Source organism: Lucilia sericata, unplaced genomic scaffold, assembly GCF_015586225.1.
Source record: "Lucilia sericata isolate MDLA Ls3-8-SP2 unplaced genomic scaffold, ASM1558622v1 Contig004672F_arrow, whole genome shotgun sequence".
In the NCBI taxonomy this organism is placed as follows: Eukaryota; Metazoa; Arthropoda; class Insecta; order Diptera; family Calliphoridae; genus Lucilia; species Lucilia sericata.
This window is the reverse complement of record NW_023997315.1, coordinates 1-15467: the sequence shown is the minus strand read 5'-3', so window position 1 is coordinate 15467 and position 15467 is coordinate 1. Positions and strand designations below refer to the sequence as shown.

Here is a 15467-nt window from a genome sequence, read left to right as displayed (position 1 = left end):
GTCATGTGTAAATCCCTTTGTGGCATTGGTGGCATTGTCAGCACATTGCTAGGTCTGACAATACTGTTAGGTCTGGCAACCGTGTAGACATACATAGCTTAACAAACCCTTCGTGATGAGATTCTGTTTGGCCTAAATCTATTACTTGTTAAGCCCGTATTTTCTATTTAAGTAGTTTCTTAAATCAAGTAAATTTATACTTGATTCAAGAAATACGTGCATAGGTCTATTAAATGACAGTGTAAGTAAAAGCCCATTAAATATTTGTACTTTTAATTACAGTTTATTGAATAACTCACCACACGCACAAGTTATTAGATAATTTAAATAAATTTTCAATTACCCAACTTTGTTCTATTTATTATCATTTCCCGTTACTCGTTCTGTCGTATACTCATAACACAGATAAAATCCCTTCTGTTGAATGCTAAATAGACTAGAAGTAACGTTAACTAACAAGAAACACAAGTGCAAGTTTTGTTTTATGTATCCAGGGATAGTACTTGGTACTACAGTATTTGTTTCTAATACTGCAAAGCTAGATAAGAGGATTTTGTGATATGAATATCGCTTTAACGACTAGAAAGATAAAACTTTTCTTTGTAAAAAAATAATGATCCGTTGCTGTATACTTATTAAAATTGTTTAAACGCACTGTAGGAAATAGACCATTTTTATTATATAGATAAAAGGTTAAATTCGATTAAAAGTTACGGTAGTGGGCGGGGCCATCGTCTTTTCCATGTCCTTTTCCTTGGATTTTTTAAGTTTTCTTAATTTCAAATATACTCAAATATTATTTCATCTCTACATACTTTATTCTCCAACTTTCTAATATCTAAACCATAGACTGTTTATAAATCTATATTGGTTACACGTTGCACTGGATTACAAAATAACGACAACAAAAATAACAACAAGTTTTCCACACATTCAACAAAACAAAAGAAGAGGCCACTCAAACATCAAACACTATTTTGTTGCAAAACACAGTGCAAATTAACATGTGTTTGAAGGAAATCCTTGTATAAGTTAAAGCTGTAAAATAAACACACACACATACATATGTTGCATGTAAGTGTGTAAACTTTTTCAACACACATACATCAACAAATACAAGTTCCTCTAACACATTAGGATAGTTCCTATTAGAAGCTATAGTTTAATGATTTTTCCAGACTTTAGTTGAGACTATATTCCAGCAAATAGTCCAGGTTATAGTTCTAATTATGGATTTCATTATTGACCAGAATACTGACAAGACTATGGACGGGGCTACAGTCTAGTTCAGACTATAGTCCTAACTATAGTTCAGACTATTGTACAGACTATAGTTCAAACTATAGTATAGACTATAGTTGAGACTATAGTTCAGATTATAGTCCAGATATAGCACATATATAGATATAACTAAACTAACTAACTAACTAACTAACTAACTAACTAACTAACTAACTAACTAACTAACTAACTAACTAACTAACTAACTAACTAACTAACTAACTAACTAACTAACTAACTAACTAACTAACTAACTAACTAACTAACTAACTAACTAACTAACTAACTAACTAACTAACTAACTAACTACTAACTAACTAACTAACTAACTAACTACTAACTAACTAACTAACTAACTAACTAACTAACTAACTAACTAACTACTAACTAACTAACTAACTAACTAACTAACTAACTAACTAACTAACTAACTAACTAACTAACTAACTAACTACTAACTAACTACTAACTAACTAACTAACTAACTAACTAACTAACTAACTAACTAACTAACTAACTAACTAACTAACTAACTAACTAACTAACTAACTAACTAACTAACTACTAACTAACTACTAACTAACTAACTAACTAACTAACTAACTAACTAACTAACTAACTAACTAACTAACTAACTAACTAACTAACTAACTAACTAACTACTAACTAACTAACTAACTAACTAACTACTAACTAACTAACTAACTAACTAAACTAACTAACTAACTAACTAACTAACTAACTAACTAACTAACTAACTAACTAACTAACTAACTAACTAACTAACTAACTAACTAACTACTAACTAACTAACTAACTAACTAACTACTAACTAACTAACTAACTAACTAACTAACTAACTAACTAACTAACTAACTAACTAACTAACTAACTAACTAACTAACTAACTAACTAACTAACTAACTAACTAACTAACTAACTAACTACTAACTAACTACTAACTAACTAACTAACTAACTAACTAACTAACTAACTAACTAACTAACTAACTAACTAACTAACTAACTAACTAACTAACTAACTAACTACTACTAACTAACTAACTAACTAACTAACTAACTAACTAACTAACTAACTAACTAACTAACTAACTAACTAACTAACTACTAACTAACTAACTAACTAACTAACTAACTAACTAACTAACTAACTACTAACTAACTAACTAACTAACTAACTAACTAACTAACTAACTAACTACTAACTAACTAACTAACTAACTAACTAACTACTAACTAACTAACTAACTACTAACTACTAACTAACTAACTACTAACTAACTAACTAACTAACTACTAACTAACTAACTAACTAACTAACTAACTAACTAACTAACTAACTACTAACTAACTACTAACTAACTAACTACTAACTAACTACTAACTACTAACTAACTAACTAACTAACTAACTATATCCAACTGCTGCTTCTTGGTCCTTATTTTGGATCCCTTCTAATAGACATATGTTTTATTTACTGTAAACAACTTCAGTTCTTGTTATTATTGCATCTATTGTCTTTTGTCAATGCCTGCAGAAGTAAAGTGCAGTATATAACAAAAGTAGTAGAACGCCTAAGTATTTACCCCGGAATTTTTAAACTATTATTAAAGTTATGAATAATTTATAGCAGAACTTTTGTATAGAGAAGATGCTTAAAAACCATTAATAAACCATTTATAACATTACAAATAAATATCACACGCCGTTTATGGTGCCTTTACTTTTACAAACCACTGTATATTTTCATCTATTCATGTGTATATTTCTACTTACGTTGTATTCTCAGCAGTATCGTTATCTGATCGGAATCAGCAAAAGTCGATGTGATACGCATTGCACGACATGTGTATTCACCAGCATCTGCTTGCGTTACATTCTTGATATAAAGACCATTTGAAATTGTACGATATTTTGTGCTGTTAGAAACTGTAAATCAATCAAAAAAAACATATATACATAAAATATTAGAAAATATGTAGTAAGTATATGGATAATAAAAACTATATTTTTATGTATATATTTACTACTATATTACTTTGACGGCAATAAGTAGAATTTTACATTAGAGCTAAAAATAAACAAATAAGATATTTTAAAAATTTTCAAAGAAATTTTAGTATTTTCTTCGTAGTTTGTTTAATTTAAAATCATGTAAATATATTTTTGAAGTAAAATGAATTTATTCAACTGTTAATAAATCGGTTTAATGCTAAATATTTATTTATTGTAGTAATTGTGGTTAAAAACTATGTATTATGTATATATATTTTACTGGGAAAATATATATTCTATTACATCTATTTTTTCTTCTGAAAATACAACCAAAATTACATAATGGTTCATAATTGATATGTATGTGCATTTGTATTTGTAAAAAATTTAACACAGTGGTAAAATGAGAACCAATTGGTGAACCCAAAGTAAATATTAACAGATTTTAGAATAAAAAATGTCCACACGCCGTTACAACGGCTGAAATATTGTTAAAACGTATTTCTTAAAATGCTACGAAATGATATCTCGAAAACTTGATGTGATAATAAAATTTATCCAGCCTATAGTCGAGACTGTAAACAAGACTATATACGAGTCTATAGTAAAGACCTTAGTTGATACTATAGTCTACATTATAGTTCAGACAATAATCCAGACTGTAGGTCAGACTATCATCCAGACTGTAGTCCTGACTACAGTTCAGAATAGAGTCCAGAATATAGTTCAGACTATGGACGAGTATATAGTTTCAACTATAGTTCAGACTATGGTTGACATTATATTACAGATCATATTCCATGCTCTAGTTCAGATTATAGATTACTATATTGACCAGACTACTGAAAAGACTATAGATAAGACTTTAGTCCATACTATGGACTAGATTATATTATATATTATGTACACGACTATAGTCCAGGTAATGGTCGAGACTACAGTCCATACTTTAGTTCAGTCTATAGTCCAGACTATATTTCAGTACAGACTATAGGTCGGACTATAGGTCAGATTAAAGTCCAGACTACAAGTCAGAGTATAGTCCAGACAATAATTCAGACTATAGACGAGACTATAATCCTGACAAGAGACGAGCCTATAGTCCAGAATATAGACGAGACTAAAGTCCAGACTATAGACGAGACTATAGTCCAGAATATAGACGAGACTATAGTGCAGACTATAGACGAGACTATAGTGCAGACTATAGACGACATTATAGTGCAGACTATAGACGAGACTAGAGTGCAGACTATAGACGTGAGTATAGATTCCAAACTATAGACGAGACTATAGTCCAGAATATAGACGAGACTATAGTGCAGACGGCACTATAGTGAAGACTATAGACGACACTATAGTGCAGACTATAGACGAGACAATAGCGCAGACTATAGAAGTGACTATAAACGAGACGAGATTATAGTGCAGACTATAGGCAAGACTGAAGTGCAGACTATAGACGAGACTATAGTCCAGAATATAGACGAGACTAAATTCCAGACTATAGACGAGACTATAGTCCAAACTATAGACGAGACTATAGTGCAGACTTTAGACGACACTATAGTGCAGACTATAGACGACACTATGGTGCAGACTATAGACGAGACTATAGCGCGGACTATAGACGAGACTATAGTGCAGACTATGGACGACACTATACTGCAAACTGTATACTAGACCAAGGACGAGACTGTAGTCAAGACTATAGTCCAGGCAATAGACAACAATGTAGTCAGGACTATAGTGGACAGAATATGGACAAAACCAACCTCGGTCTATGGCCAGGAACTTTATTAATTTTTTTCCTGTGTATTATTCCGCAGAACAGAGTTGCTGCTAGTTGCTTGATTGCTATTCAAGAATGTGAAGTAGTTCTGATCCGAACAAATTCTAACTTTTTTCCAGAACATATAATTGTGTTTTATTTCCAATTTAAAGAATATGTCATGTATGCCAAATCCATCTATAGTAATCACTTAACAGCTCTTAACAATAAACAAACAGAAAACCTTATTGTTTTCTTAGCAACAACTGCAACAAGAGCTATAACAATAAATAAGGATAAAACAAAAGCAACGACAACAACAACAACAACTATGACACTTACTTGTTATGGACTCTCCATTGAAAAGCCATGAAATGGCAGGTGCTGGATCACCTTTCACCAAACAATGAACGGTAGCATCACGACCTTCTCTAGCTGACTGCACAAGTTCCGTTTTGTCAAAGGATATTTTTTCTACAATAAAAAAAGGATGCGGAAAGATATTTACACAATGTGACAGGACAGCAGTCAAACGGACAATAGAAATAAACAAGAATATCAACAAAAACGAAAGAGAACATTAAAAAAAGCGAAATTGAAAACAAACAAAAGAAAACAACAGAAATAAAACATACTGTGTGTGTGTGTGTGTGTTGCAACATAACTTGCATTTAGATGGCAACTCTATTACAAGAATAATGGATGACTATTTGGATGGATGGTGCTTGGTTGGTTGGGTGACTGTTTGGTTTAGTTGGTTTAGTTAGTTGTTTGGTTGTTTGGATGGCTGGATAAATAAATAAAAGGATTTTCTGTCTGTCTGTCTGTTTCTCTTACATAAAAACAGCCAACCAACTAACCAGTGGTGCAACAAAAAGCCAAGCGTAAATTGACAACAGGATTAGGATTTTGACCAGAAATAATAAACCAAAACAACAACATAAAACTTGAAAATATCATACGATTTCATTGTAGTTTCCAAAGAAAAATGAGCTGAATTTCTAAAATAAAAAAGAAAGAAAACTGAAAACATAATAAACAACATAAACTTAAAAGTTTTAAGAGAAAAACTGAAAAAAGGTATAAAATCTTTGAATTCTATGAAAAATTGTCTACAGTTACAATTGTAGTACATACGATATACTAATAACTCAAAGGATATTCGTTCTTTTATATCCTTCGAATTAACTTCACATGTCCAATTGCCTTTGTCTTCCAGTGCAATGTGTTCGAAGAATAATGCCAACGATCCTGCAAAGAAATAAAATATTTGAAATATTAATTTTTATAGTGACATTTTTATAAAGGCAAAATAATTCGTATTATTTTCTGCAATTTTAATGCAATTTTCATTTTAAAAAGAAATAAATTGAAATGTTTACAAACGTATGAATAACGTAGGAATAACGTAAACCTTTAATAATTAAATTGATTTTTTATGCCATTTGGTACACCAAGAGGAAAAATATATACACGCCTGGTACCAAATTGACACAAAATTTGTCAATAACATCCATTGTCAAGTATATACATACAACAACAACATGTAATGCAGACCACGCAACTTTGTCAACATTGCAACAACTCGTTGTCGCAATCTAAACTTTATGCACATCCCTTGTCTAAATGTTAACAAACGCGGTAAGCTCACTATTGGCAACGCATTTTCAGCAGAATCAAAAGATACGGGTTCACTCGAACCCCAACATCCTAACATCTTACTATAATAGTTTCCTTACGGAATGACAGTTGTCATAAGTAAAACTCATTTATACCCTGAAAAGGAGAAGGAAATCACTTAATTGAATCAAAAGAGATCTATTTCCTTTATACTATGTAACCTCATGAGTGAATGACAGGCATCTTAAGTAAAACTCTATTATACCCCGACAAGCCGGAGGCAATCACTCAATTGAGTCCATAGCGCAGTATTCCCTTCAACCCCAACGATCACACTTGATACTTCGATGTTTTATCTCTTACCAGAGTTGTTCAGTTGCGGAGTGGTTGGCATCATGAGTAAATCTCTATCATACCCCGACAAGAAGAAGGAGTTAATAATTCAGTCAATAGAGTGTTCTTCCCTAGAATCATAACGATCGTACTTGATACTACGCTGTCTAATCTCTTACCAATATTCTCCCGTTGCGGAATGACAAGGACAATCACTAAGTTGAGTTAACAGAGAAGTATTCCCTTGAAACTCAACTCAATGAGTAAAACTCAATTATACCCTGAAGGCATTCCGACAAGGAGAAGGCACTCTCAGTTCAATCCGGATAGAGGACTTCCATTGAACCCCAAAAATCACACTTTATACGCCCCTATGAATCTGCGCAAACGCAAAGGAGGATCATCGAGGTCAAAGATCTATTCTGAATCGCCATTCACGGCTTTAAAACGTAGCACCTACAGTACTAAGACGGCTCTGTTGTAGAGACGAATTTGGTAGATCGAAATTATACGTCTTGTTAGACACAAGTCCTCAAGTCGAACCTTCATAAAGTTATATCAGTCCCATTCAAGGAATGATAGAACACTACCAATTGTTAAACTGACTATTCATCGAAAATTAATGGAGGAACACCTTCCTCTGCTGCATCATCCTCTGGCACGGCAACAGCTAACAGCTAAAGACTTAACCCGAAGTACGTAGCACATTATATATGATTTAACCAATATTCCCTTCCCGTGAAGGGAACCTAAAAACTGGAAGGAACTAAACTGAACTAGAACTGAACAGACTGAACTAGAACTGAACTAGAACTGAACTAGAACTGAACTAGAACTGACTAGAACTGAACTAGAACTGAACTAGAACTGAACTAACTGAACTAGAACTGAACTAGAACTGAACTAGAACTGAACTAGACTGAACTAGAACTGACTAGAACTGAACTAGAACTGAACTAGAACTGAACTAGAACTGAACTAGAACTGAACTAGAACTGAACTAGAACTGAACTAGAACTAGAACTGAACTAGAACTGAACTAGAACTGAACTAGAACTGAACTAGAACTGAACTAGAACTAGAACTGAACTAGAACTGAACTAGAACTAGTACTGAACTAGAACTGAACTAGAACTGAACTAGAACTGAACTAGAACTGAACTAGAGAACTAGAACTGAACTAGAACTGAACTAGAACTGAACTAGAACTGAACTAGAACTGAACTAGAACTGAACTAGAACTGAACTAGAACTGAACTAAACTGAACTAGAACTGAACTAGAACTGAACTAGAACTGAACTAGAACTGAACTAGAACTGAACTAGAACTGAACTAGAACTGAACTAGAACTGAACTAGAACTGAACTAGAACTGAACTAGAACTGAACTAGAACTGAACTAGAACTGAACTAGAACTGAACTAGAACTGAACTAGAACTGAACTAGAACTGAACTAGAACTGAACTAGAACTGAACTAGAACTGAACTAGAACTGAACTAGAACTGAACTAGAACTAGAACTGAACTAGAACTGAACTAGAACTAGAACTGAACTAGAACTGAACTAGAACTGAACTAGAACTGAACTAGAACTGAACTAGAACTGAACTAGAACTGAACTAGAACTGAACTAGAACTGAACTAGAACTGAACTAGAACTGAACTAGAACTGAACTAAACTGAACTAGAACTGAACTAGAACTGAACTAAACTGAACTAGAACTGAACTAGAACTGAACTAGAACTGAACTAGAACTGAACTAGAACTGAACTAGAACTGAACTAGAACTGAACTAGAACTGAACTAGAACTGAACTAGAACTGAACTAGAACTGAACTAGAACTGAACTAGAACTGAACTAGAACTGAACTAGAACTGAACTAGAACTGAACTAGAACTGAACTAGAACTGAACTAGAACTGAACTAGAACTGAACTAGAACTGAACTAGAACTGAACTAGAACTGAACTAGAACTGAACTAGAACTGAACTAGAACTGAACTAGAACTGAACTAGAACTGAACTAGAACTGAACTAGAACTGAACTAGAACTGAACTAGAACTGAACTAGAACTGAACTAGAACTGAACTAGAACTGAACTAGAACTGAACTAGAACTGAACTAGAACTGAACTAGAACTGAACTAGAACTGAACTAGAACTGAACTAGAACTGAACTAGAACAGAACTAGAACTAGAACTAGAACTGAACTAGAACTGAACTAGAACTGAACTAGAACTGAACTAAACTGAACTAGAACTAGAACTAGAACTGAACTAGAACTGAACTAGAACTGAACTAGAACAGAACTGAACTAGAACTGAACTAGAAACGAGAACTGAACTAGAACTGAACTAGAACTGAATAGAACTGAACTAGAACTGAACTAGAACTGAACTAGAACTGAACTAGAACTGAACTAGAACTGAACTAGAACTGAACTAGAACTGAACTAGAACTGAACTAGAACTGAACTAGAACTGAACTAGAACTGAACTAGAACTGAACTAGAACTGAACTAGAACTGAACTAGAACTAGAACTGACTAGAACTGAACTAGAACTGAACTAGAACTGAACTAGAACTGAACTAGAACTAGAACTGAACTAGAACTGAACTAGAACTGAACTAGAACTGAACTAGAACTGAACTAGAACTGAACTAGAACTGAACGAGAACTGAACTAGAACTGAACTAGAACTGAACTAGAACTGAACTAGAACTGAACTAGAACTGAACTAGAACTGAACTAGAACTGAACTAGAACTGGACTAGAACTGAACTAGAACTGAACTAGAACTGAACTAGAACTGAACTAGAACTGAACTAGAACTGAACTAGAACTGAACTAGAACTGAACTAGAACTGAACTAGAACTGAACTAGAACTGAAATAGAACTGAACTGAATTAGAATTGATTGGACAATTTTAAGGAACCACTTCCAAGAAAATAATTTTCTGAACATCGGACGATAACAACTATCCTAACCTAACCTAGCTTTACGTGAATAACTGCATTGACGGACGAGCTTCTTTTTATCCACAGGGTGAGCTTAATTGTCGACTCACCACTGCCCTTTTGTGTTTGTCTTTCACAGGTGGCAATTTTTGTACATGGTTCTATCGGTCCATATACAGGCACTTTCTGAAGTACTAATATCTTGACATTGTAGGAATGACAGGTATCATGAGACAAGCCTAATATATATCCCGACTAGGGAAAGGCAATCACTAGTTTAGAGCCAATAGAAGGGGCGTACCCATATTGATACTATGAAGAATGCTCACTTCACTCATTCCCACATCCTCATATCTAAAGACTCACCGCAGTACGTTTCTTAACCTCTTAAAAGCGCACAACCACACTACTGAGATGGCTCAGTTGTTTCGGTAACAGCACCTAGGAACGTAATTGGTGGTACATAGTACGGATCCATATTGATTGACAAGAGTTATTTCAGCGCCAAAAGGACCTACTGTGATAAGTTCACAATGTTTAAGAGAAAACACCAACACACCCAACCATGAAGGAAAACCGCCAAAAAATTAAAGATTAAGGTATTATCAGCTCCACAAATCATCTCACATTATCGATCACATGTCAAAAACAACTCAGAATCCCCCACATCCATCAGATACAAGTATCCGATGGTACATCGTATATCAACTCATACCCAATTAATCGATAGCCTTACCCTGTGGTTTGTACTGCTCCTAGAAACTAAGAAACAGAAACAAGCGCCCCTTCTTGCGAATTTGGGTTTAAACCACAGCCACTACTTGGATCCCGAAGGAACCTAAACCAACTGAAAAACTCAACTTTTGAAACCCAGTTCTTTCAATTCTATTGTGTAGCAACACACCAATTGCACTTACCTCCTCTTTTTTTCAACATGAACACGACCTTTGGTATTCTCACGCACCACACCATTGGGATCTTTCCATTTAGTCTCAATATCTGTTTGTACTGTATTCGATAAAGATGCTGATGGTGATGATGATGAAGACGACGATGCTGCAGTTGCATCTGTTGTTGCAATCGTTCGTTGTTTTGTATTGCAAAATATTATAAAGGAAGCATTCACAAAATGTGGTATAGATGGTTGCGATGGTGTTAAATACAAAACACTGTTCTCGCTAACCGATGGAATATTGTTGGAGCTACTGCTTCCGGTGCTACGTCGTTGTCGATGGTTGTTGTTGTGGAAATTTTGTGAATTGCTGTTGTTGCTTGTGATGGTAGTGGTACTGGTGTAGGTGGTGATGGTGTTGCTGTGGATTTGTGCCCATACTGTGACTGTAAGAATGAAGAATATCATAAAGTTGTTTATTAAGAAAATAATATAAATTCAATAAAAGATTAATAAAAATTTACTTCTTGAATTGCTAAAGAAATATCCGACAGTAATCAGCTTTTCATAAGTAATTAAAAAGAGTTTGCTTGAGATAGGAAGCTGAAACAGCTTCACAGAAAATAATTCGAAAATTGTAAAAGAGTGGAGCCCTGCATTATCGGTTAATACATGCATGAATATAACAGTTATTTTATTAACTGTATCTTATTTAGCGGTATATTTTCCAATTTTTTAGCTTAAGTTTAATTTACATAATATTTTTCTTTTATTTTGAACAAAAAACAAAACGAAGACAATATGACGCAAATTCTAAAATATCCTTCAACTCCTGTTGAATCTCTCAAATAGAAAAACTCCCTGTTATCCTCGCTCCCAACATAGAGGCATCACTAAATAAATATTCCAGAATTGACATCAAACATTCTTTTGAAATTAATTATAAACAATTTATATCCCGCCAACATAGTTCTACTCCTTGAAGCGAGTTTTTTAACCCGCTCCCAATTATACGGGCAGACGACAAACAGTCAACTAGCATTCAGGCAGGCGGTACAGGCATTTAATCAACACAAAACTAAACCGAGCAGAAGGAAGAAGAAAACAAATAGAAAATGCAAATAAATTCATTTAAACTTCTATCTACTTTTCATTTTATAAATTATGTTTCTATTTTCTTTTCTTCGGCTGCAGGAACAAGAATGCAAATCATTTTCCAATGGAAATGCAAATGAAAAAAATTTAAAGAAAAAACCTACATATTGTTAAATGTTTGTTGATTACAAACGAATAGATTTGGTTGCATAAATAAAACAACAACATAAAACTGGTAGACAGTAAATTACAGAATCCGGGAAGTCGGGGTTAAAATAATAAATGTCACATATTTATAGAACTATAGGGTTTCTAAGTTAGTAATCCTTGGCAGAAATTTCTCGCAACAAAAAATTGTAGACAATATTCTACAAATACTCTTTCGCGCTGCGAATTCTAGATTATAAAGTCTAGTCTATAGTATGGGGTATAGTCTAGTCTAAAGTTTAGTCCATAGTCTAGATTATAGTCTAGTTTATAGTCTAGTTTATAGTCTAGTCTATAGTCTAGTCTAGTCTAGTCTATAGTCTAGTTTATAGTCTAGTTTATAGTCTAGTTATAGTCTAGTTTATAGTCTAGTATATAGTCTAGTTTATAGTCTAGTCTATAGTCTAGTCTATAGTCTAGTCTATAGTCTAGTCTATAGTCTAGCCTATAGTCTAGTCTATAGTCTAGTTATAGTCTAGTCTAGTATAGTCTAGTCTAGCTATGTCTAGTCTAGTCTATATTCTAGTCTAATTCTTGTCATAGTCTAGTCTATAGTCTAGTCTATAGTCTAGTCTATAGTCTAGTCTATAGTCTAGTCTATAGTCTAGTCTATAGTCTAGTCTATAGTCTAGTCTATAGTCTAGTCTATAGTCTAGTCTATAGTCTAGTCTAGTCTAGTCTAGTCTAGTCTATAGTCTAGTCTATAGTCTAGTCTATAGTCTAGTCTAGTCTATAGTCTAATTATATAATCTAGTTTATAGTCTAGTCTATAGTCTAGTCTATAGTCTAGTCTATATCTAGTTTATAGTCTAGTTTATAGTCTAGTTTATAGTCTAGTATATAGTCTAGTCTATAGTCTAGTCTACAGTCTAGTCTATAGTCTAGTATATAGTCTAGTCTATATTCTAGTTATAGTCTAGTTATAGTTAGTTTATAGTCTAGTATATAGTCTAGTCTATAGTCTAGTCTATAGTCTAGTCTATAGTCTAGTATATAGTCAAGTCTATAGTCTAGTCTATAGTCTAGTCTATAGTCTAGTCTACAGTCTAGTCTATAGTCTAGTCTATAGTCTAGTCTATAGTCTAGTCTTAGTCTAGTCTATAGTCTAGTCTATAGTCTAGTCTATAGTCTAGTCTATAGTCTAGTCTATAGTCTAGTCTATAGTCTAGTCTATAGTCTAGTCTATAGTCTAGTCTATAGTCTAGTCTATATATAGTAGTCTATAGTCTAGTCTATAGTCAGTCTATAGTCTAGTCTATAGTCTAGTCTATAGTCTAGTCTATAGTCAGTCTATAGTCTAGTCTATAGTCTAGTCTATAGTCAGTCTATAGTCTAGTCTATAGACTAGACTATAGACTAGACTATAGACTAGACTATAGACTATTGACTAATAGACTAGACTATAGACTAGACTATAGACTAGACTATAGACTAGACTATAGACTAGACTATAGACTAGACTATAGACTAGGACTATAGACTAGACTATAGACTAGACTATAGACTAGATATAGACTGGACTATAGACTAGACTATAGACTAGACTATAGACTAGACTATAGACTAGACTATAGACTAGACTATATAGACTATAGACTAGACTATAGACTGACTATAGAGACTATAGACTAGACTATAGACTAGACTATAGACTAGACTATAGACTAGACTATAGACTAGACTATAGACTAGACTATAGACTAGACTGTAGACTAGACTATAGACTAGACTATAGACTAGACTATAGACTTGACTATATACTAGACTATAGACTAGACTATAGACTAGACTATAGACTAGATATATACTAGACATAAACTAGACTATAAACTAGACTATAAACTAGAATATAGACTAGACTATAGACTAGACTATAGACTAGACTGTAGATAGACTATAGACTAGACTATATACTAGACTATAAACTAGACTATAAACTAGACTATAAACTAGAATATAGACTAGACTATAGACTAGACTATAGACTAGACTAAACTAGATTATAGATAGACTATAGACTGACTAGACTATAGACTAGACTATAGACTAGACTATAGACTAGACTAGACTAGACTAGACTAGACTATAGACTAGACTATAGACTAGACTATAGACTAGACTATAGACTAGACTATAGACTAGACTATAGACTAGACTATAGACTAGACTATAGACTAGACTATAGACTAGACTATAGACTAGACTATAGACAAGAATATAGACTAGAATATAGACTAGACTAGACTATAGACTAGACTATAGACTAGACTATAGACTAGACTATAAACTAGACTATAGACTAGACTATAGGCTAGACTATAGACTAGACTATAGACTAGACTATAGACTAGACTATAGACTAGACTAAACTAGACTATATACTAGACTATAAACTAGACTATAAACTAGACTATAAACTAGACTATAAACTAGACTATAGACTAGACTATAGACTAGACTATAGACTAGACTATAAACTAGACTATAAACTAGACTATAATCTAGACTATGGACTAAACTTTAGACTAGACTATACCCCATACTATAGACTAGACTTTATAATCTAGAATTCGCAGCGCGAAAGAGTATTTGTAGAATATTGTCTACAATTTTTTGTTGCGAGAAATTTCTGCCAAGGATTACTAACTTAGAAACCCTATAGTTCTATAAATATGTGACATTTATTATTTTAACCCAGACTTCCCGGATTCTGTAATTTACTGTCTACCAGTTTATTGTTGTTGTTTTATTTATGCAACAAAATCTATTCGTTTGTAATCAACAAAACATTTTAACAATATGTAGGTTTTTTCTTTAAATTTTTTTCATTTGCATTTCCATTGGAAAATGATTTGCATTCTTGTTCCTGCAGCCGAAGAAAAGAAAATAGAAACATAATTTATAAAATGAAAAGTAGATAGAAGTTTAAATGAATTTATTTGCATTTTCTATTTGTTTTCTTCTTCCTTCTGCTCGGTTTAGTTTTGTGTTGATTAAATGCCTGTACCGCCTGCCTGAATGCTAGTTGACTGTTTGTCGTCTGCCCGTATAATTGGGAGCGGGTTAAAAAACTCGCTTCAAGGAGTAGAACTATGTTGGCGGGATATAAATTGTTTATAATTAATTTCAAAAGAATGTTTGATGTCAATTCTGGAATATTTATTTAGTGATGCCTCTATGTTGGGAGCGAGATAACAGGGAGTTTTTCTATTTGAGAGATTCAACAGGAGTTGAAGGATATTTTAGAATTTGCGTCATATTGTCTTCGTTTTGTTTTTTGTTCAAAAAAAA

At 33.2% G+C, this 15467-nt stretch overlaps 1 protein-coding gene across 1 annotated transcript; it reads right to left on the bottom strand.

Moving 5' to 3' along the window:
* Nucleotides 1-3077: 3077 nt before the first annotated feature.
* LOC119615261 (fasciclin-2-like) lies at nucleotides 3078-11320 on the bottom strand (the record flags this gene model as incomplete). Its single annotated transcript, XM_037971337.1, has 4 exons — nucleotides 3078-3230; nucleotides 5410-5541; nucleotides 6205-6322; nucleotides 10905-11320. Coding segments are annotated over 4 exons (819 nt in total), but the record flags the coding sequence as incomplete, so codon positions are not given.
* Between the last annotated feature and the right edge of the window lie 4147 nt (nucleotides 11321-15467).